Source organism: Bemisia tabaci, chromosome 3, assembly GCF_918797505.1.
Source record: "Bemisia tabaci chromosome 3, PGI_BMITA_v3".
Taxonomy (NCBI): Eukaryota; Metazoa; Arthropoda; class Insecta; order Hemiptera; family Aleyrodidae; genus Bemisia; species Bemisia tabaci.
In genome coordinates, this window is record NC_092795.1 from 52,164,809 (window position 1) to 52,188,379 (window position 23,571).

At 37.0% G+C, this 23,571-nt stretch overlaps 2 protein-coding genes across 2 annotated transcripts; one reads left to right on the top strand and one right to left on the bottom strand.

Annotated features, from left to right (window-relative positions):
- The first annotated feature begins 517 nt into the window (after positions 1-517).
- Positions 518-15,782, top strand: LOC109036311 (TBC1 domain family member 19). Its single transcript, XM_019050468.2, has 12 exons — positions 518-819; positions 1,869-2,057; positions 2,588-2,729; positions 3,392-3,485; positions 3,691-3,754; positions 4,740-4,860; positions 6,453-6,565; positions 7,036-7,110; positions 8,610-8,672; positions 10,973-11,135; positions 12,365-12,566; positions 15,171-15,782. The coding sequence occupies exons 1-12, from the start codon at positions 718-720 to the stop codon at positions 15,511-15,513; spliced, it is 1,671 nt and encodes a 556-aa protein (XP_018906013.2). The 5' UTR covers positions 518-717; the 3' UTR covers positions 15,514-15,782.
- Positions 15,783-15,903: 121 nt separating this feature from the next.
- LOC109036309 (AN1-type zinc finger protein 2A) lies at positions 15,904-23,541 on the bottom strand. The gene is made up of 6 exons (XM_019050465.2): positions 23,187-23,541; positions 22,406-22,448; positions 21,888-22,071; positions 20,591-20,763; positions 19,594-19,666; positions 15,904-18,939 (listed from the first exon to the last, which is right to left on the bottom strand). Exons 1-6 carry the CDS (start codon positions 23,239-23,241, stop codon positions 18,805-18,807), a joined length of 663 nt encoding a protein of 220 aa, XP_018906010.1. The 5' UTR covers positions 23,242-23,541; the 3' UTR covers positions 15,904-18,804.
- Between the last annotated feature and the right edge of the window lie 30 nt (positions 23,542-23,571).

The following is a 23,571-nucleotide window of genomic DNA, read 5'->3' on the forward strand; positions in this document are numbered from 1 at the left end:
TATACAAATAGGTGTTTTTATGTATAAACCGGGAAATTTTAGTTAATTATTGCAAAATGTAGTCCAAATTGAGATCGATGTTGGTCTCAAAAACTTGGAAATTGAGCCATTCTTCTGAGCCTGAATTAAGTGGTGGCAAATTTAAGAATCATCATGCTTAAGCCAAGATCTTTCTTCCAGCGTTTTTTCACTTAATTTTTAATTAAATTCAGAAAAAATCAATTTTAGTATCGGCTATCGAATCGTTCCTATTCATATTGTATACTCAGCAGCACAGGACGAGGACACGGAAATCAGATATCAAAACAAATAGGTATCAGGGCAACACCATCTCCTTTTCCATTCAATGTTGTCGAGGTGATGAGTTTGCTTTATTGCGTGCGTACAAATGCTGGGATACAAACGTGCAAGGGCCGTCAAAGGGCGGGAGATAGAGCCTTTGCATACACGATGTTTTGAAGAGACGTGCGGGTAATCTTTGCCTGTGCGATAGCGTGGGCATGGCAACCGATAAACAATCTCTCGACGAGAGCCGTTTGTTTTGAACTTACATGTGATCTACGCTCTCATAGTATTTTGCTGGATAATACTTGCACCACGATGATCCTGAAGTTGAAAGTTCTATGTTTACATCCTTTCTTCCGTTGTTAATTTTGCCTTTAATGTCTCCATAAAGTGAAATCGTGCGTAGTGGCGTTGAAATTTTGCTCCTGAGAGATGGACGAGTTGAAGATTAAAAGCATTCATTTCACCGCCGAAAAGTTTGCAAATGAAATAACCTCCATAGATGCATATTGCAAGTTCTACGCTGAGTTGCAGGTAGGAACTCTATTTTAGAACAATGTGGTAGAGTAGTGCTGGGTCCACACTATTATAAGGAGCAATCAAGGCCAAAAATGTCAATTAGAATAAAAAATTGAAATCAGTATAAAACTAGGGGGGGGGGGCGGAGTGTTCAGCTTAGTCAGATGCATTGGAATACATTTTGTAAGATGAATTATTATCGGGGTACCTTATGATAATGTTACCCTGGTATCCTCCCGATACCTTCTAGTGGATTAGATCAGAAGATGGTCATTTCGAGCGTTACGCTCATTTCCAGGTCGTGGTTAAGTAGATACGTATTTAAAATAGTTATACAGTCGTGACCGGCATGTCGTAAACGATTGAAAAACAATGAAATCTACAATTTTGTTTAAAAAACTTTAAAATTTCACGAAGAACGATAATGTCAACACGAATGTGCAGGACTTCGGAACCAGGCTGCCTTGCATCAGGTAAAAGAGCCATTAGGGATTATTAAATTTATTTGCCGTGAGCAAATTTCGCTTGAAACTGTTTACCTATCGGTAATAATTTTATACCTATTGGGAGTAAGTTTCCTTAGAAACAAATTTTAGGAGTAAAGGAGTAAGTTTCTACATATGTATGGGTAGAAACTTTCTGCCTATGGACAGAAATTAGTTTCTCTCTTGAGCAACTAGTTGGTGCTCAGGAGAGGAATGTATCCTTTCCTAAGCACAAACTAGTTGCTGGGAGAGAATCTGGCAACCCTGTTGGAAGTTGATCTTCGAATTTTTCGTGGCGTCAAGCACCTCTTCTGTAATTTTAAAGAGGAAACACATACTTAATGTGTGCTTCCATTCATAACTGATCTAGCGGCCCATCGAATTTTACGCAAGTATACGGCAATGCTAATTACCCACACGAACTATATCAGGAATTATATCTCATAGCCCTAGACTCAATCTGAATCTCGCATAAAATTTTACAACCCTCAATTGGATATGAGCTCCTCATCTCACAGCATCACATCTGACTTGGTAAACTTAAAAGACTTAGCAAATCTTGAAAACTTCCTCTTTTAGAAAACGGTGGCCTCTAAGTCCGTGACATTGGACGATTTCAAGAAATGTCTGCTGGAATCCTTGAGCTCAAGCGGCATGGAGACCGATCTACGCAACTCAGTGTTTCATCTAATGCGATCCATTCATAATTCACAGGACGTCTGTAGTTACAAAGATAAGGAACCTCTGGAGTACTTAAAGAAGGCTCAGGTGAAATCACATTTAATATTCCTTAGTGCTTAAGTATCATGATTTTATCAAATTTGGGACTTTTGACGATCAAATGTAGATACCTACCTAAATACTGTAAATATCTAAGTATTTATATGTAACTGATGCAATGAACGCATTCTACACATTGGAGACCTATAATTATGATAATTATTTTTTTTCATGTATCCTCTGCATACTAAAAAGTTTTTGGAATTGGACAAATAATTGAGAGAAAGGAAGCTGGTATTTCAACGTCCAACTACAATCTGCACCTAGATAATTCCAATAAGTCGTTGAGTGTCAGTCCCAGAATTACAAAAGAAAGCATTTCATTTGCCGCACTGAGTTTTACAGCATTCTACTTACATATAGCTCAGTAACCCGTTTGTGAACTAGAAAATATTCCAACTTGAAGATTGCGATAAGTAGCCTTCCAAAGATGGCGAGCTTAACTTACGGAACTTTATCAAATTAACAACATCTTGGCTTGTTTGAAAATTATAAAAACTGTATCGTATAATTTTCAGATGCTTTGGGAGAAACGAATACACAAGTCCCTGAACTCTATGAGTGCTGACATCAACAGCCTCTCATTGGCACGGTTTCGGCTCGCGTCTGACAGAGATGAGATTCTTGAAAAATGGAAGGAGCTCAGCACCTACGAGATAGGTAGGTGAGATATCGTCACCTTTCGGCCAAAGCATCTCAAGCGCCATGCAACATTTAGATAATTTCCACCACCATTCTATTTTTTACAGAGAAATTATCCAACAAAGCTTTTCGAAAATTTCAATAAATTTTCTTCGTGCTGCCGACAAAATTCAGTGAAATTTTCAAACAGATTCAACCAACAATTTCTTTTAAAAAAGTAAAATGGCGGCGGAATTTTTTGACGCATGGCGCCTGTGATACTCTGGCCAGAAGGTGACGATATATGCCTTTTTCCTGCCGAAAATATTACTGCGAATAAAAGATGGTTCGGAATGCAAAAGTGATATTCGTCCATCGGATTGACTATAAAAATGCAGGCGGGCTTGAGTTTTCTTATATTTATTAAGACAGCTATGAAAGCGGCCGCAAAACACTTCATCGTCATTTTGGTGAAAAATTGCTTCTGTTGTGGCCGGTGGCGAATAAAGACAGTCACGCATCCTCAGAGTTAATATTATTTTATCAGCATTAACGATGTTCTAATGAAATGGTAACCGTTTTACTGGACCTGCATAATTTAACTTGCATGAAAAAATCGCCTCAGAGTGGACTCCGTCATCTCATTCAATCCACCAAATGATTTTTATCATTATAATCTATTTACTTTTTTTTTTACACAGATCTGACTCAATACCGACCTGTGTATGCACCAAAGGATTTTTTGCAAGTTCTTTTATGGCTAAGGAATCCAAATTTCCGTAGTTTCAACTTCAAGTAAGTAAAAATGAAAATTCATCACCCGTAACTATTCATATGCACAATAAATTTGTAATTATAAAAATCATGAGCATCGTAAGCTTAGATGTGCACTTGCTTAAACATTTGCGTGGGCTCTATTTATTTTTAGTAAATTTTTGTCCTTCCATGTTTTTTTCTACGATGTTTCCTCTCACTTGTTTGATTTTAATCTAATTTCCAGGATCAATGATGGAACATGGGAATTCACACACCTCAGTTTGAAAGTGAAGAGTTTTGCAGAGCTGGTATCGTATTAATTTTATCTAATCTCTCCTCTTTCATTTATTCTTTCCTATTAATGGAATCTCTTTTCGAAAGATATTTGTACAATTTGCAATTTTCAACATTTTTGAAGAGTAGATTTTTTCATTATTTCAATGCTCTTTGTATCTGTGCATTTGATGGCCTTGTTCATGGTTGCAAAACGTTTATATAGAACAAATTGACGTTCTTCAACTTCAGCGATGTCTACTTTTTTGCGCTAGCGAATCACTTCAATGTATCTTATAAATGTCTATAAATTACCTTCAAACCAAAAATATTAATGACAGATTTTTTCAATATAATCAGGGTTTTAATAGGATCCCCTTAGACTGTCCTGCAGACAAAGCGTGGATGCGAAGTTGATCCCAACGCCTTAATACAACTATTCGTGTTTACCAGATGTCCGTGTTGCATATGCAAGCAATTGAAGGCGCTTCTAATTTCTTTGTCCTTACCAGTGATGAGTGTAACGTGGCTCGCGCGTCGGCCGAGCAAGGCATCATTGTCTATGAATAAACGTCTGTTAATTGATCATTTTCCATAAGTTTAAATTGCAGATAAATCGATAGATCGCAAAGCACGTCACACCACTGCTCAGATCTATGGAGTATTAAAACTTATAAGCGAGTAATATACCCCCAAAACGTGCAGTTTTGAGTCTTTAGTAAGCCATTCCACCTCCCTTGTTCATCCAGATACCTGCCGATGATTGGTCAAACGGCGCTACGCCGCATGAATACTTTATTGGGAGGAAAAGTTGAAACTCCTTCAATTACTTGCATAGGAAACATGGACATCCATTAATCACGAATAGTTGCATCCAGGCGTTGGCATAGCTTCGCATGACCAAGACCCAACTAGATAGAGCGTGGTGCTCATTATGCTGAGAGGTCTGTTACAAAATATTGTAGAGATGTACATTCCCATCAGCTTGGTTTGATATTCTGTGTTTGAATACATGCGCAGAAAATATTATACGGAGAAATATCTCGCGGGGAGCCTCTGATTGGTGTCCATCATGAAATGCCGTCCCAGAGAGCACCTTATCCCAGTCTAGAAGCTGAACGTATTGCGTTGGGCGAAAAGGGTAAGCAAAAGTCTCATCTTTAGTGATTGAAATACAATTTTTACGGAGGATCATCGTAAAAATCGCCGATCTGCTTAGTGTTAGTCAAATTATGATCAGTCCTATAAAAAAAAATCCAATAATTATTTTTCTGCTAAAATCGCCTCTCAAGCAGTTTCAAGAATCTAAAATAAGATGTCCGCCCGATACCTGAATTTAGGTATGTTTATCATCAGACTTCATTTCTGTTCGGCTAAAAGCTGGTATTTAGATGGAGTTATTCTGTCGGATAATGATATTCAAAATCAGCGAACATTGTAATACAATGTCTGAAAGGTAGTAGCACTGAATATATTGGTATTTGGAGTGTAGCCGAGTGCTAGAAATAATGTAAAATCTTGAATAATGTAAGTTTTTTAAAGAAAATGTTACATTATTTCTAGCACTCGGCTACACTCCAAATACCAATGATATTCAATTCAATTTAAAAAATGAAAGCATTACTGTCTCTGTTACCTAGTATTTACTTTGAAGCTTAATATTTGTATTTACTTACGCCAATCCCTGGTAAAAATTGGCGATAGGAGCTGCGTTTTAAAATACCATAGGAGTTCTTATAGTCGACTGAAGAAGACGATAGAAAATCATATAGCTGGCTGTAGAAAGTGGAAAAAATCATACGGCCAGGCTACACGAAGCGATAAAAAATTAAACAGCCGGGCTACAGTTCCTGTCACCGGGCTTTACACTTTATCGCCTGGCTGTTGCTTTTTCGCCATCGGCTATAAAAGGCTATAAGAAATTGTGTAGAAATTCGTGTGCTTTGTAAATCCCCGAGTTTGTACGGAATCACCATAATATTTACAAAACGCACATTATATTTTCCTTTACTACATATTTGTTTTCATCAATTAAAATGAGAATAATCCATACAGAGTGTGCAAATATTTCAAAGTCATGAGTTGAATAACGCTGACTCCACGAGATTAAATATTAGAGCCGCCTAACACAAAGCGGAGCGGCGGCGCACTGGCGCCTACAAACCTAACAGGGATACTTCACGCATTGCGCAATGCGTGAAGTATCCCTGTTAGGTTTGTAGGCGCCAATGCGCGTTTCGCGCTGGCTGCCCGCCCGCCGCGCTGCGCCGCAGCGTACCACGGCGCTTGAAGGAACTATTTAACACCAGAGGTATTGCACAGTATCGTACGAAATTGAAGGCGCTCCAACATAGTAGGAATGGCAGGCATCCTTCAAAAGTACGGAGCTTCCCTCGCAAAATAAATCAAGATACTACGGCCCAAAAAGAGAGCGGTAGTCCAAAAACTCACTAAGTCCTAGCATCCGTAGGTAATTAGTAACGGATAGCATACACTTTTTCGTCAGGCTGTTGCTTAATCGCCATCGGCTGTAAAAGGCTATAAGAAATTGTGTTGCCGGTTATAGAAGCTATTGGAAATCTTACAGTCGGCTGAAGGTCTATGGTATTTTGGAACACAGATTCTACTGCCAATTTTTACCAGGGATCAGCTATCTTAGGGTCTTTTTCTGGCACGTTGGACCAATGAAGTTAAGAGGGATGGTTATGGTTTTATTATTTTTAATGTTCTCAGTTATTGCATTCAATCATGCGCCTGCAGCTCAGGAGTATCTGAAGAAGGGAGCTCCTCTGTGCATAAGAGCCAGGATTTGGACACAACTCCTAGGATCAACCGTTACGCCAGAGGTACTGCAGAATCAATGTTATGTTGTTTCTGTGTCCTAAAACACTCGTATTTTGCAATGCCTGCTTTCGCTTTTAAATATCTCTGAGTATTTAATTGAGATTTTTTTACTGACGATTGTCCAGTTAATCATAGCCATATCTCTTTTTTAAAAAAATGACTGAATATGGAGGTGAACTCTCTCTTGAGACACGGGTGCTTCTCCATCACGGTCCCAATTTTAAGCGCTTTTTTGAACTTGAGAGTTGATTTTGGAAAAACCTAGTGGCAAGATTGCGTTCCTTACAAAATGCTACGTAGGAATCAATAAAAAATCTTAGTAGCGCGATTGTGTTCCTCACGAAATTTTACGAAGGAATCAATACAAAATTCTAGCTGCCTATAAAAGAATTTTAATGCCTCCTTTGAAAACTTAGAATTACTTTCTTATTACTGACATTGCTGTTTTCCTTTTCTTCTTTTTTTTTCTTAGCGAGAGGAGTATTTCAACAGACTCAAGCAAAGGGTTTTACAATATGATTTAGTCGTAGACAAACTAATTATCAAGGTGAGTGGAGTGATGTTACATTAGGTAACTGTAGATCTCAACTTAAAAATCGAGGGCTGAGGAGCAATGCCGCCTGACTTACAATTTTGGCGAGAATAAGATAGCGACTTTGCTACATTCTACATTATAAAATACGCTAGCCGATGTTTTTAGTTTTTCCAATTTCCCATGGGAGCGCTGTAATGTATAAAAATAGAGGATATCTAACATCAGAATTACAAAGTTGGCGAATTTTCCTTTTATCACCGTAAACTCGTCACTTAGCAGATGCGCGGTATTGTTTCTTAGCTAACAAAATGTAAAAAATAAATAGATAAATAAAAAAAATAAATAAATAAAAAAAAATAGGACGATTCTCCCTCAATGGGCCTGTTGCAAACTTTTGCTAGAGCAAAACTAAGAGTTGGTTCTTACAGATAATGCCCTAAAAATCACGATGAGCGCATCGGCAAAGTCTGAAATTCACTCATAACTTCACAATCTGCGTAAGAAATTTGCGGTCTTTTGAGCTTCCCGCTTCGAAAACGATACTACGGTACAGGTGAACATTTTGTTAGAGGAGTCGTTCCATTGGCGGCAATACTCATCATGGCCGACGCCAGTCCGCCAAAACACGTGTGATGGGACGAGATAACACCTGAACAGAATTAAACCACATAACAATCGGCGTGTTTACGTTCATATTTTCCTCGCCCGCCTTAATTGACCTTGAACTCTCCTCGAATTACGCGAGGAACTGCGCAAGCGTCGGCCATGATGAATATTGCCGACGATGGAGCGACTCCTCTAACAAAATGTTCCCCTGTGCAGTGGTATCGTTTTTGAAGCGGGAAGCTCAAAATAACGCAATTTTCTTACGCAGATTGTGAATTTATGAGTGCATTTCAGACTTTGCCGATGCGCTCATCGTGATTTTTGAGGCATTATCTATAAGAAACAACTCTTCATTCTGCTCTAGTAAAAGTTTGCAACAGGCCCATTGACGTCCAAAAATTGATACAGATACAGTTTGACCATACAGCAGAAAAAATTGTAGAGTCTTTATAAATATATGTAAGCGCGCTAAGACCAAAAACTGTGGGTAGAATTTGAGTGAAGGTACAGCAAAATTTTTCGTCGTTTGTTGAATTGATTCGAAGCCCCTTTAAATCTCACTTTACGTAAACTTAATGAAATATTCTTCACTCAATTATGACACAGCAGCGGTTTCATAGGACCAAGTCAAGCAGAGAATTACCATAGTTATTTTTTATTTATTATTATTTTATTTATTATTTTCTTTTGTCCACTAAAAAGAGTTTCCCATTACCCTCTGTGTATTCACCTACTTCGGCGTTCAAATGTGAACCTAGAGTTGGTGTAGGTAACTACTAACATGCGAAAAGATTCAAAATTAAGGTCGTATGGGCTCAAGGACTACAAAGGTTGCTCACATTACGGTACTCAAATATCCATCTCAGTAATAAAATCATGCTTATTCAAGAAAATATATATTACAGGATGTGCAACTAACTGCGTCAAATGATCCATCATATTTTGTTTTCGAGGATCTTCTGTATCAGGTACACACTTTTTAAAGTTCCTCATTGACAATATTATCTTATTCACCTGTGTACCTAGATCTTTCCTGCAGGCTGATTATTAAAATTGATAGACAAAGGAGGCAAAGGGAAATTAGAGTGATTCTATTGGTCGAAACGTGTGGTTCTCACAGACGAAGGAAAATGATGAACTAATTATGGGGTCTCTGATTAGTTGCCGTTAATTAATCTATTACCTACTTCTCTTTTCCATGGCAACCATTGGCTTCCACCGATTGGATCGCTCCATTTTCATTGGTCTTCTTTGCCTATCGCTTTGTCTATAAATTTCAATAATCAGCCCGCTGCTGAACTCGGTTCAATTGTTCATTGGATTTAATCTGAGTAATTATCTGCAGTAAAAAACAGAGTATTATAAACTTACATTCCTGATGATGGTTAACTAAGATTTGCCATGGAGATTCGTCTATTCAATTGATTAAACTCGTAATAAAGTGTACCTATCAAAATGTGTTCGTTAATTTTTTAAACACCAGAGTCTAGTCGTTTTATATCTTGATGTTTTTAAACAATGTCATAAATGTTAAAGCAGACAAAAGAATGAGTAAATGTAGACCGCTTTCCTAAGAAGCAGAAGGCCCAGTAAGCAAGAGAACAGGGCATGCAGTTTTATTCTTAGAACGTAGGGGTAAAAGGCAGCGGGGCTTTATTGCACTGCAATATTGCAAAGTTTCACCTCATAACTTATTTCTGAATTTCGTTAAAGAGTGTGTGTCTTGTATTAAAACTTGCATGGATTTTCGTTCCAAACAAAAATAATTCTCTCATTGAAATTTGAAAAAAATATCTTTAGTCGTTCGCGAATAAGTTAATATATTTTTATGTCAAAGTTTGCGACGCTGCAATGTAATAGATATTTAAGTTAAATCAAGTATTCTCTCTCTTTCTAATGGTCACTTTTCGGACTGAAAGGATCAATTTTGCATCCGAGACACGTCAAGCGAGCAACGACTGTAAAACTCATCGTGGGAATGGTCTAGGAGTAAGTCGACTCCTCGCCGTTTGTTTATCATCGAAGATTTAATTGCAGTAATTGGCCAATTAAATGAGAGGCATCTAATGACTCTTTAACCACGATAAACATACGCGGCGGATGAAACCGCAGAGCCAGGTATACTGACCCACCTCAAGGCCCCACGTACCCGCCGGCTCAATGGCACATTCATTCTCAGCCGTCAGAAAGAATGTTGTCAGTCATTTTCCCATCATTTTTATGACGCCTTGTGATACCGAATTTCTCAGCTCAACTTCCTCTCTGACAGTTCATAGGCTATTTCCTTCTTTCCGTTTCGAAGGAGGAGACAGATCATAGGCGGACCCAGGCACTTCGAACGGGGGGAGAGGGGGCGTAAGGGAGTTCGTGAGGCTTCTCCCAGGAAATTTACGAAATTTTAAAGTTTGTAATACGCAGTTTGAGTTCATTTCGTCATGAATAATCACCAAATGCAAGCGTCCTTTCTTCCTCTTTTCTCCGTTCCACCCTTCCTCCTTTCTCTCTTCCCTTTTTCTTCCATCTTTCTTTCAAGCGAATGGAGGGGGGGGGGGCGAACACCCTCCCCCCGCATCCGCCGATGAGACAATAAAGAGAGCGCATTGATCAATTAGTCATTTTGGGTCACAGGAGGTCAAGGAGGGCCGGGGCCATTATATGATTGAGTGAGCGTCAGGGCCGTAATTACATTAAAACATTTTAAAATTTACTCAGCAACCTTAATTTTAATTTGTAAGCTCTACATCGAAAACCTCAGGAAATTTTCTTTAGAGAAAACTGACGAGAATTTCAATAGAATATTGAAGCACCTATTTACAGAAAAGGTGCTGGGTCGGATTTTTTTTTCGTGATTCATAGTTTTCGATGGAAAAGTAATCCTTTCCTGCCTCCTGTGTAGTATTTCTTGTCTCATTAATTTTTTTGGTATTTCTCCGAAATAAGCGATTTAATTTACTAAACTTTTTTCAGTAAAATAAGCGACTTATTACGTGAAACTGGAAAAGGTTTCGATGCAAATAAGATCCTTTGATTTTTGCCCTTTCAAACCATTAAGACCCTGGACAATATATTTGGACTTATATTCGTGAATGAGAGACGGTTACTCAGTTTCGGAGGATGTATAAATTGACCTCTAATTCCTTTCCAAATCATAAATTGATTAAAAACTCAGGTATAATGGTCGAAAAACCGAAATAAAACAGCTATGATCGTAAAATTTTGGACGAGTACATTGATTGTGTTTTTATTGTTTTGTATTGCAACGAAATAGATTATGTTATGTTTCTACCGGGATACGGATGTGCTATCAATTTTCCATCACATCTGCGCAACGCCGATCCGCGGAGTGCTCAGGGGCAAGGCGCCGACCACAAAAAATTCCGTGTACTACCCACCGAATGGAATCATACCTTTCCATGGGTTCACCATGTACGGTAAGTTCGAAACAACCGCACTGTCTTAGTAAGTACCTGAGAGTGTATTCGATTAAAGGATAGAGGTGAATGTAATTTCGGAGATTTCGGACGTAAAACATCGAAAATGATGTTGATTTGTCCTCCTGTAAAAAAATAAAACAGGAGCAGAGATTTTTAAACGCCTTGAACTAGATAATGTGGATTAGGAGTTTCTCCACCGCGTTGATATAGTTTTAGTACAAAACAGCACGTTGCACAGCCTTATCAGACCGCGAGATCGTAATAAATGAAACTCTGATTAGTGTTTTTGGCGCGCTCTGCTAAATCGCCTTCAAAATTGGAAGTATGCAACCCCACCACTGCTGCGTTTGAATAGTTATCGCACGGGATTAAGGAGTTCTCTAGAGAGTGTCTCCCATTACCGTAACGCCGGGAGGATGTGGCACGACTGCCACATTGGTTTAAATCGTAAAATTCTCTAAAAAGCGGCCTTAAATGATTATTTAGTTTCATTTTTTCACATTTAAGACTCTGATAAAAGGATACAGATTCAATTATATGAAAGTAAAGGTCTAGACGAAATTATGTTCCATTTGGACGTACTTATGCTGAAAGGAACTATGTGCAAGTGGAAAGATGGGATGTGCTCGTGGTGAGCTGGATAAGAAACAATGTTAAAGTGGATATAGTTCCTTTAGAAAAAATGGAGAGGCGGGATTTTACATTGAATAAAAAGGACCTGAGAGCTAACTCGCGAGCCGTGGACATGCGACAAGAGCCTTGTGGTCAAGGCTCATGAGTTAAAACGCTCCAACGACGAGGGACGAGCTCATCGAGCCCGGTCGTCACTGCTGACGTCACTGGCGCTTTAAAATCCCCATTCATTCTTGTGGCCCTCAACCCTCAACTAACTCGAGCACACCCCATCTTTCCACTCGCTCATAGTTCCATTTAGCATAAATACGTCCATTACCGTGGAGTGTGAATAAGTGTTTTCATCTTTATATTTGTCCATAAAACAAACATATTTTGTATATTTTGTTGATTCAATACAATGCGCTAAAGATACAATGGGCGCTAAAGATAGTCAGCGGTGCATATCTACGTCTGAAATAAAAAAAAAAAAAAAAAAAAAAAAAAAAAAAAATTAATGAAAAAGAGAAATTAGACCGAACGCTGTGATATTTTGGACAAATTTATTTTATAAGTACCTAATTCACGCTCCTTTATTTTTTTTTTATTTTCAGCATGTCCTCTCTGCTACCTGTACAAAGAGCCGGTAGCAGTATACTGTACTTTTAAAGCATTTTACATGCGGTATTGGTTTCGAATGCACGAAGTTAGTTCTTCTGAGCAGGGAATTTTGGCGCTGTGTCTTCTGTTTGCCCGACTTCTGCAACGATATGAGCCTGTTCTATGGATGCATTTCAAGACAAATCATATCCAGCCGTAAGAGTTCCTGCACAATTTGCTTAGTTATACGAGATTTCTTACTTCCCTTGTAACTGCTACCTATACCTTCCTGAAACATACGTACCTAAATTTTTTTTCAAAACAATCATTAATTTGGACACACAGCATATTTTGAGCGAATTTACCGTCAATTTGTCTCTAATTTCAAATATAAGCGACGCCTCGACGTGTGTTGATGACAGCAGCGCAGAGGTAAAACTATTCGTGCTTGATGGGTGTCCGTGTTGCATCTGCAAAATTGAAGGCGCGATGACTTGAGGCGTGAACTTGCAATAATACGCTCTATACCGTTGGTGAGGTGCCGATCAGATTCGCTAGAAAAGTTAAAAAAGAGGCCTTTCCTATCTTTGGCTTTGTTGCTCACGTACCCTTTGAAACATCGCTATAAAATTAAGGCAAACGGAACCATCACAACAAGGCTAATACAGCAAGGGAAAGGACACGCGTTGATGACGGCGCAGAGATACAACTATTCGTCCTTGATGGATGTCCATATTGCATCTGCAAAATTGAAGGCGCGAGGCCCGAGGCCTAGACGTGTACTCGCAATGCTCCGCGCTGTGCTAACAAAGATAAAAAAAACAGGCCCGAATACGTACCTACCTAAAGCTCGTTCGAACACCTACCGACAACATACAACCCGCGGACCAAGTGTTTTTGGTAAGCCTCGGGCCGATTTCACCCGACTCAGGCATCTCAGGGTTAATGGGTTTTACGGTAAGAAATTCCATAGTGGTATATCATCGATCGATGTTGAAACCACGGATCCCGGTTTGCGACGTTGCAGATTTCCTGTCATACTTAATTTTTTAAAGGGGGAACTATTCAACGTCAATACATTAAAACTTCCTTCATTTTTGTTCTTTGCGCGAAGAAAATTACCATTGAGAATTCTTCAGAGACCGATGTTGATTATTTCTGTTTACGATGAAAAATTCAATGGGAGCGGAGATTTTAAAAACCGCTGGTGAGATAAGTACGTGGTTTGGGAGTTTTACCGTCGACATACAGGTCTTCTTCTTCTTTTTAACTAAAATTTATGATTTTTTTGGTGGAAAAATTACGCTCTATTGATTACAATAATCCTCTTGGTCACATTTTCGTCCGTGAAGATTCGAACGTCTGTTTCCTGGTTTTATAAAATTCGCTCTACTGAAGCCTTTTTCTTGACGTAAGGTTTCAATCATTTAAGAGAGCTCAAATATTCAACTCTAATTGAAATTTTTACCCTTGGTCTTCCCGCAAAATAGTGTGAACCGAGCACTATTTTACCACCTTGTTACAAATAGTTCGGGCCACCTTTTAAAATTGTATTTCTTGTTCGAAATTTACGTACATGGTCTGAATATTTAATTGTCCACACCGTAAAATTTATCATACGCAAATAGATTTTAAAAGAAGAAAACAATCTTTCGATGCACTTACGTAGGTACATAGGTACACATCTGAAACTGGCTTGATATTATCCTGAACGAGGAAAATGATGGAGGTAGCTAACGGGAAGGCCTGACGTTACTTACCTACTAATCATAATACGTAAAGGTATTTATTACCGCACTACCGCCAGTATAATAGTCCGTCGAGGTTATGGTTCTGCTGGATACAACTTTTCTCTGCTGTTCTTAGCTTTTATTTTACACAAACTCATCATCAGGCTTCAATAGGGATTCAAAAATATTTTAAGTTCATAAACTACCGTAAGATATTATATTTATTCACTGTCTGTACCGAGGGTAATATTGACAGGTTAAGTTCATGAATTCAATTTTACCCACAAATAGCTCCAGTAAAAACTACTTTCCTGGTTTTTATTTTACTTTATTTTAGAGAAAGGATGGGGGGGGGGGGGCAGCCTGCTTACAAGACAGCCGGAGGTAGAAAATTGTGACGATCGTCTAGTTTTCGCCTCCTCCCTATCACGTCCTGGTTCAGGATGTGTGCATGAATGTCCGACAATTTAGATTAGAAACGCCTTCTAATTCAGCGGATACTACACCGTATGCATGGCGGTCGTGGTATGTTGTTTCTTTCGCTCGGAAGCAACTGGACCAGTTATTGGAACGCCAACATTACACTACACGACGACTCGACGCTGATAATTTCTGTTTATTTTAAAGTAATTTTAAAAAAAATTAACCCAGAGGTTGTCTTGAACTCGTCCTCATTCGTTTAAGAATAGTTAGAGCAAGCAAGTAGATATTTTAAATAGTTTTGTTTCGAAAAAGTAAAACATTAATCGAAGATTTTGAATCTTTTCTCTTCACAGGGGCCTGATGGTATTGAGTGGTCACATCGCACGGTCATACATTTTCCAGTGGGAGGAGGTACAGGGACCCTTATGTCTCCCTAGCTACTTCAATGATTATTGGAATCAAAAGTTTTTTCTCTCGTCTCTCCTCAGGATTCAGAGACCTTGATCTCTGCTTTTTAAGACCTGACCATCCCGTTACCACTTTCTATTCAGGCTGGCTTCCTGTTTTATATTGTAATGATATTTACTCCCTTTTGAGTACTGATAACAATATTGAAAATTTAGGCTACGATAACAATATCCTCACATCTAATTTTTATCATTTGCAGGGTGAGAGTTGTATTCAAATGGTTGATGCGAGGGTTCAGTGGGTATTTAGCTGTGGAGCAGTTACTTTTACTGTGGGATGTAATTCTTGCTTATGACTCTTTGGAGGTCATATCTATTTTAGCAGTGGCAATTTTATCCTTCCGGAAAGACAGTCTATTTCAAGTCAACAATCAGCAAGATGTTGAGGTAGGTAAGTGCTTAACATGGGTTTTTCAATGGACATTTTTAGGATTCAAGAAAGCTACGACCACATTCTATTGGCATAGATTTTCCGCATTTAGAAATTTTACAGTAAATATCTACTTACTGGGTACACTTCCCAAGTCTCAGGGAACATTGTAAAACTCTTCTAAATAATTCCTGAAATATATTCATGATCAAATTTGTATTTCTTAGTATTTGAACTGAGCCACAGGTAAGCAAGTTACCAATAAATGTGATATTTTTGAGAAACTTGAGACAACCACCAGATGCTAGCGCTCGTTAAAACCTACGACCTTGTTTCAAAAAGCCTATTTGATCAGCAAATGGAGGACGCTTGCAGCTACTTATAAAATTGTTCAATACACTGAGAATGATAGTAGTCAATTTTTAGTTTAGAAGAGCTAGTATTACTCTGTCAGAGCCTTTGCAAAGAATTACTTTTAGGTAATTTTGAAATGTACTCATCAACCGATGAGAAAAATAGCTCAACAAAAGAAATTACTGGATAATAAGGAGAGGCCGATAGAATATTTTAACAGAAATATGTTTTATTCAGTTAAGATAGTCTTCAGAAAAATAGAAATCACAAAAGTAAGACCAAAATCCAAGGCTAACATACATTAAAATATAAATTATTGAAACAGCAAATACAGAATAAGGAGGCTTATTATTAGTTGTGCTCGTAATGACATAGAGGCTGCGAATGGAATGTGACATGAAAAATACCTAATTGAAATATTTGAAGCATAATGGTTTACTGTATGTGCAATCATTGATTATTTAGTCTTCTAAATTCAAAACCAAAAAGAACAGCAAATATCAGAAACAATGAAAAGAGAGTAGGTTCCTCAATTTTTTATTGAAATGTAACACTTTCTTGGCGAGAACTGAATAACATTAAGAGGACAGCAGCATTGATAAGGACTATAGACGATACCCCAAATAAACAACATCATCCATAGGGCAAGCAATTTATAAGATCTCACTGACAAGATTTTATTAGACTTTAAGATGAGGTGTTCGACTATCCCTTCATTACCATAAAATAAGTCTCAAGTAATAGTAGAAATCATTTCGTGTCACTGATGTGCACGTACGAACAATAGCTAAAAATGCCTAAACTTTAAAAAAAAAACATACCATTAAAATACTCAAATCACAGAGTGCTTTTAAAGCAATAAAATTATTTAACTATCGAGATATCACCTGGAAAAAGGAAGAAATACAGCTTGAAATTCAAAAACTGTATCAAACGATAGTGCAAAATATTGATGAAATAGTAACAAAGTGACAATTAGTTTAAAATACATTGTTCATGGTACAATGAATGTTTCTTTCTACATTCCTTTCTTTCTGAAAAGATACAGAATAAACTTTGCCAACACATTTTGTAGGACAGATAAGTTCATAATAATTTAAACGAGTACCGATGAATTTAAGGTATTTTTCTCCTTATTTCAATGTTTCTGAGAACAGTTCCTCTCTATCTTTTCAACTTTGCTTAAAACCAATTAAATTTTGATGACTAAACTTTTTTCTGTGAATAAAACTTGTCTGACATATGTATTTCTTCCTTTACTCCATCAATAAATCAAACAGCAGAAAGAGTAAAGCTGTAGACTAAGCGGGGAAAAAAAAGAAACATACTAAATTACAAACGATTAGCTAAAACCCTGAGCGTTCGCGGGAAAAGTAGTACACGAATTTGTCAGAGACTTCAAATCAAGCTCCAAACTTATGAAACTCTTAGAAAATAGAATGAATAGAGACAGATAAGATTGGGGGAGAAATGATTGTTTTGTAAACTTAAGACTGGTTGATCGAAGAGTTTTGATCGTTTTTGATGGTCACCAGTATTTATCATCATTTTAAACACTGTGGTATTGCTGGTGCTAATCATTGATAATGGGTCCTCCTTGAATTGAATTACCATTTCTTTATTTCAGGTCAATGATGAAGTAACTTTACTTACTGAATATTGATTCACAAGGTAGAAATTAATTTTTTAAAGAAAGAAAATATTTTTGGCGTAGAAAAGTTATATTGATTTCTTGTTGATGGTGTCATTATTTTTTCAGGGCGTGCTGGCTGATTTATCAACAATCCGAGTTATGCCCTTGATTCAAATGTCCCTGATTCGAGAAACAATCCCTTGAGAGGGCAAGAAAAAAGTGGCTGAGGAAAACAACTTATCAGCAACTTTAGTAGTTGCAAAATCGGGAACAATGATGAAGAAAAACTGCGATAGAAAACAAACAATCTTTGATAAAACTCAAGTTCCGACAGAGTTCGGAATGAGAAAAACAAAGATTATTGAGTTGAATAAATGCTGATAACTATTTACAGAAAACTTTACTTTAACATGTCTTTGAAAAAGAGAGAATCTAGGGAGATATGATTTCACTTAAACCCAAGATTAATTCATACGATTGATTAAAATTAAATGCATGGAAATTATTGTGGTCCACTGTATGCAAAGGGAAAAATTGACAGAAATTATAAGCCAAAAGTTCTTGAGATTCATTCATTTAGTGCACCAAAAATGATGAAAAAAGTTGTAGGAAGAAAGTATTTGAGATTAAAGAGGAAGGTGGTCAAAGGTAAGACTCTATAGAAACACACTGACCTTTAAAAAAGGTGCATGTAACTTCAAGATAATTCCATTCGATTTTATTTGATAATCACACTCTATGAGTGTTTAAAATGAGGCCAAGGAAGATATTTTCATCACTTCAACACTCTACAAAATCTTTTGCTTCCATGAACTTCTTAAAATAATACGGAGAAAGGGATTAAGAAGAAATCAAAATCACTCTTAAACTAGAGGTCACTGCAAAGAATATGATTGGGCATATGAAGGAGAAGAAGAGAATCAGAGATGAAAGATCATAATTTCACGCATTATTTAAAAGTTACATCAATATCCCTGTTGTGAACTTATTTATGAAAGCCACAGTTACTTGAGGTTTATAGACCTGTACCAGAAGTTATTTTCTTGTTTTGTAATTCACCTTTAATATGCAGAGATGTAATGAAAAAAATTAATAAGTCTTTACTTAATGAAGAGTTTCATTGTGACAAATTAACACTGACATGATGCTTCTAGTTGTAAAAGATTTTATATAAAAAATAATTTCAGTTACTTTTTTTTTGTGGAACATCTGTATTAGATATGTGTTTAGTGGAACAACAGGCAAATCCATTTTTTGTTGGAAAATGAACGATTAAAAATGCGAGAAAATCCTGACGATTAAAAAGATTAACAAAGAGAAAGTAGTTTTGGCTATAATAATTACAATTCACATTTGAATGACCCCATAAGATTGTGCAGGAAAAAAATCAATATACATTGAGAGAACTTGTTTTAAGGAATGATGTTTTTTTCGGACTGGCAGTTTTGAAAAAACCAGAGTTCAAGATATTCAATAGTTAAGAAACAGTACAATTCCCATTTCGTGTAGGGTGATTACCTTGAGAATATTCTTGTTCTGAAAGTGCGATGGCTCTTGCTAGAGCTTCATCTTCTTCCATTTGCCTATTCTTATCCATACCATTTCCAGATTTCTATGACAGAAATGAAAGAAGAATGTAAGAACAAGGAAAATTTGAAATAAAGGATAACTAAGAGAGTAAAGTTATTCAACGCTAAAAATAATAAGAAATTTATTTGTGATTTTCATATGAAGAATTATGAGTGTAACTGGTAAGTTAAAAGATTCAAGGAATATAAAAAACAATGGTTTCATTCTTCCCATTCCTCCTTCTAGGAATGTAGTTCGAACAGGCACTTTTGGTACTTAAAAAAAAGAAGATAGAAAGCAAGGGTGCAGAAGGGGCCGAGCCTTCCCCCAAATTCCAATAACTTTCCTCCATGTTAAATTCAAATTCATGATCACTTCTCCCTGAAAAAAAAGAGACAAAAAAATTGTAACCCCAAACTTTTATACCGTTCAGACACTGTATTTTGAAAAAGTCCAACTGGGTTCCCCTATTTTATCCTGTCTCCATTTTTCCCCATTTACAGGCAGGCTCCCCCTCTTACAAGGCTCCCCTACTTCGCGCGGTCGCCCGGTGAGGAAGTTTCTGCACCCCTGGTGTAAAATGATTCAGTGCAATTGCAAAAAAGCTTTTGCTTAATATAGACAAATCTTTGCCATCAAAGGGTACCTTTTGATAATTGAGACAAAATTCAAGAAATGTTAGCACATAAAAACTTACTGCATTAGCTTCTCCACGACAACTTGTAGAAGAAATACTCAATTTGTTCGTCATTCTTGCTATTGCTGCTTCCCTGTAAGGAGGAAAAAAAAACATTACAGAAAATTGCACGACTTTTAGCAGAGAACATGAAAAAAATATGTTGTGTTCTAATGTCTCTTGTACTCATAACAGTACTAAATAGTTTTTATTTATGAGAGTTTAGTTTCATTTTTTCCATTTAATTAGGTTATCTTCTGGTATGTTGTTCTTTGCTGTAGGAAATGAGATTGAGATGCTCCCAAAATCTTTTGCTCATCTATTTTTCGAAAGTGACTTCTGACAGTATTTATTCCAGACTAATTATTTAAAAAAATTTTTTCGGGAGAGCCGGAGCTCTTACAAACCTAACGTATTTGCAATTCACTTACTGTCCCTTCTGTAAAATGTTGCGAGAAACAAAATGATGACATTGATTTTCCCTGAAACAAATTCCAAGACTCAGAAAAAGCTCTTAAAATTAAAAGAGAATCCCTCTTGCTATGCTGAGAGCCCACCAATATGTCCAGGCAAACTCTCCATGCACAGATAGAGAGCGAATACATAAATAGAGTTGACACTTTGGGGACTGCAAAACTTGAACCAGAGCAATTCTGCAAATATATGTGCTCTTTATTTGTGCATGAAGGAATTAAATGGATATAAAGGTAGGCCCTCAGCATGACAAGGGGAACCCCCTCTGTTACAACCTGGACTTTGAGAGCTTTCTCTGAGCCTTGGAGTTTGTTTCGGAGGAAACCAGAGGCACCATTGTTTTTATTGCAAAATTTTACAGGAGAATAAAAACTTAAATTGCAAATCTCGGATGCATGCAAGAGCTCCATTGTATAAGAGGAATCAACCATTTCATGGCAAGGTTTGTAAAGAGTTGCAGGGGCTTAAGTACGTAGAGGCTAGTCATAGGTCAAAAATACATGAAGGGTGGATAAATGAAATGAAAAGGTAGAGAACAACTTACGCTGCTTTAGAAAAGTACTGAGATGATGAAGATGCTTGAACTGGTTTGCCTTTACATTCATGATCTGCTGGATGACGATGTTTCAAACAGAAGTTCTGTTTGCACTCAGTGCAGAGAACTCTTATCATTTCTTTTCCGCGGCATTTTTTCATAGAACACTTATTGACAAACACCTGCAAATAAAAGCACATTCGATGTGAGCTGACATCAAAACTTTAATGGTAATTGAAAAACAAAATTTCAAAGCTTCGTAATATTGTTTCCCCTATTTGTCCTGATGATGCTAGGCAGTGAGTCGAAAAACTTCAGCTTTAAAATATAAATACATGTAAGTCAAAAATTCAAAGCTGAATTAATTAAATACCTAGCACTTTGGCTACAAACTACCCTACATGACTATGGTGCTACTAAAAATATGTTCAGGGGGGAGAAAAAAAAGATTAAAAGATTGAAATTAAGTCTTTATTAACATTTTGCTCTCATCTTAACTCGATTGATGCCAAAAATGTAGGACCAACACAAGACTTTATACATTAAGGGGTGAGTTCTGATATTTTATGAAAATGGCTAGCTAAATATGCTGCCCACTTTAGAGATTCTTTCTGTCTCATTTACTCCTCGAATGTCGCTCTAAAAATCAGCTGTTTCAAAGGAGTGACATATTCTTTTATAGTTCGAGAGCGTAACAGGGTCAAATTGGTGTAGTAAGTAACCTTTTAACAGATTTCAGTTATGTGCTCTAGAGTAACCTGTTACCTTTAACTGTGTTAGCACTCTGGCTTGAATGGACAGGGTCCTATTCTTCACAGTGCTTCTGAGTTGAAAGGAAAATCGCAAGATTAGATTAGTTTTTTCTTTTCTTTTACCAATTTTCAAGTAGCTCACAGGGCTAATATCTTGCTTATTATCTATTACCTATTATCTACATTTTTCAATTAATGAAGGAAGAATTCTAACTGAAAATTATTTCAGTGGGTTTAAGTGGAAGCTAAAATTTATCATAATAACATATGCTGGATAAAAGTATGGCTGGATTCAAAACATTGCAAGCCTTTCGAAATTGAAAAATATTCAGCTCAAAGGGACAATGAGAGAAATAATCTATATGAGAGATGCTCAGAGAAAAACTTACGATGATTCAGGATTTCAACCTAATTTTCTAATTTTTCAATACATTGATTTTTCCTGACTTCGAAAGTTCCGAATTCCCTGACTTTTGAACAAAACTTCCACTTACATTTCTCCTCTACAATCCAGGTTTTTCAGACCAACGGAAACCCTGAAAATTATGACTAACCTTTCTTCGTGAGGTGGCAGTATCTGAACGGCAATCATTATCTATATGTCTGCCAACAGACTCGTCTGGCTGTGTCCCTCGTGGTGTGTGAATAAGCTGATTACACAATGGACAAACTGGAACTTGGACATCTTTTGTGTATGCAAGAGGGCAGTTATGAGTAGCATACGTCATGTGCTCACGACTGAAATATAGAAACATACAGACTTAGATTACTTAGGTAAATAAGTATTGACCACTCGTTGAAGGTTTCACATTTTAATTTCTGAATTAAATAAAATACAATACAACTAATGAGTGAAATCAGAATCTGACATTGAAGTATATACATGTAAAAATTGATTTTTTTTTCCCAGAAATTTCCGCAAACAGCAGAATATTTAAAATTGAGTTTGGTTACTTTCACATGTGCGCATATATTTATTTGAAGGTTGGGCCAAATATAAGGTCTTTTGGTCTCATTCTTAGAAATAAGAAATTAAGTCTTTGATGAGGAGGAAAATTGAAAGAATGCATACCAGAATACTTTGCTGCAGGCATCACATTTGACAGGAAGAAAATCTGGAAAAGAAGAAAATATTGAAAATAAGGCAAATTTGGAGAAAAAACCGTAATCATAATTGTTATTAAGTTTCAGACCAAGTATTATATCTACTAAAGGGGAAGGTATTAGGTATTGCTTGGTGAAAATACGAGCTTAGTGAAAAACTCTCTGACCTTAGTATTGCATCCAATGCATTCTAAATTATTGCAGAACTGATAATTTATTATTTTTTTCAATTTGAGCTAAAAGCTTCATTGATAAAGAAAGTAACCCTAGAATGCTTGCAAAGAGCAAGCAAATTCAAGACCAATGTCTCACGAAGTGTTTTGCGATGTTACATCATCTTGTTTCTTCCAGTTAATTACATTGAATCGTGCCATGCAAAAACCGCTAGTGTCCATTTTTCTAGCTTTTAGTTTTTTTTAGCTTGACACCACTCTCATAGTTGCTTCTAGCTAAATCTGAAAAATATTATCAACCCACAAAACCTCTAGACTAGAAACATGGACGTCAGTGGTTTTTACGCGACACGATTCAATTGTTAGGAGGAAATAGGGTGTCTGATGATGGTACATCTTAAAATTTCATCAATTTGTGAAATATTCAAGCAAGCAGGAAGTTATGGCTTCATCACATGGTGAGATATTGTATTAACACCATTTCAAGCATGAGTTTCACTTGAGAATCCAGAGGGGATTAAAGAATTGGAACGCTTACGGAAATATTCAGAAAATTAAATTATAAGGATATTTTACCTAGTTTTCTGCAAGTTAGCTCTGCACAGTTTTGACCAAGATCCGGAAACTCCATGATTCGCGTCTCAAGGATACAAAGAAAACTGCAATTCAATCGACGAAAACAGAGAAATAAAGCTGCTGGAATGAAGTTGGATGTCACAAGAAATCACAGACTAAAATTGCTCGAATGATCTAAACTCTCCTTATTAAGCAACCAAGAACACTATTACTGGAGAGCACTATCTTCGCGCTTGTCGTAGTAGATCAGGACCTAGCTTGGAAGAAGCAGGAAATGAGAATGATGAATGAAATCAGGGAAAAGAGAAATTTGCTCAAAATTTAATTGTCATTGCGATGTAAACACAGACATAACCTTGACAAAATCGCAATCGATGATTCCATG

Coding starts and splice junctions, on each gene's coding strand:
- LOC109036311 (XM_019050468.2), top strand. CDS start 718: ATGGACGAGTTGAAGATTAAAAGCATTCATTTCACCGCCGAAAAGTTT. Junction 2,058..2,587: donor AGTACTTAAAGAAGGCTCAG/GTGAAATCACAT, acceptor TATAATTTTCAG/ATGCTTTGGGAGAAACGAAT. Junction 3,486..3,690: donor TTCCGTAGTTTCAACTTCAA/GTAAGTAAAAAT, acceptor TCTAATTTCCAG/GATCAATGATGGAACATGGG.
- LOC109036309 (XM_019050465.2), bottom strand. CDS start 23,241: ATGGAGTTTCCGGATCTTGGTCAAAACTGTGCAGAGCTAACTTGCAGA. Junction 20,764..21,887: donor CTGCCACCTCACGAAGAAAG/GTTAGTCATAAT, acceptor TTTTATTTGCAG/GTGTTTGTCAATAAGTGTTC. Junction 19,667..20,590: donor CAGTACTTTTCTAAAGCAGC/GTAAGTTGTTCT, acceptor TCCTCCTTACAG/GGAAGCAGCAATAGCAAGAA.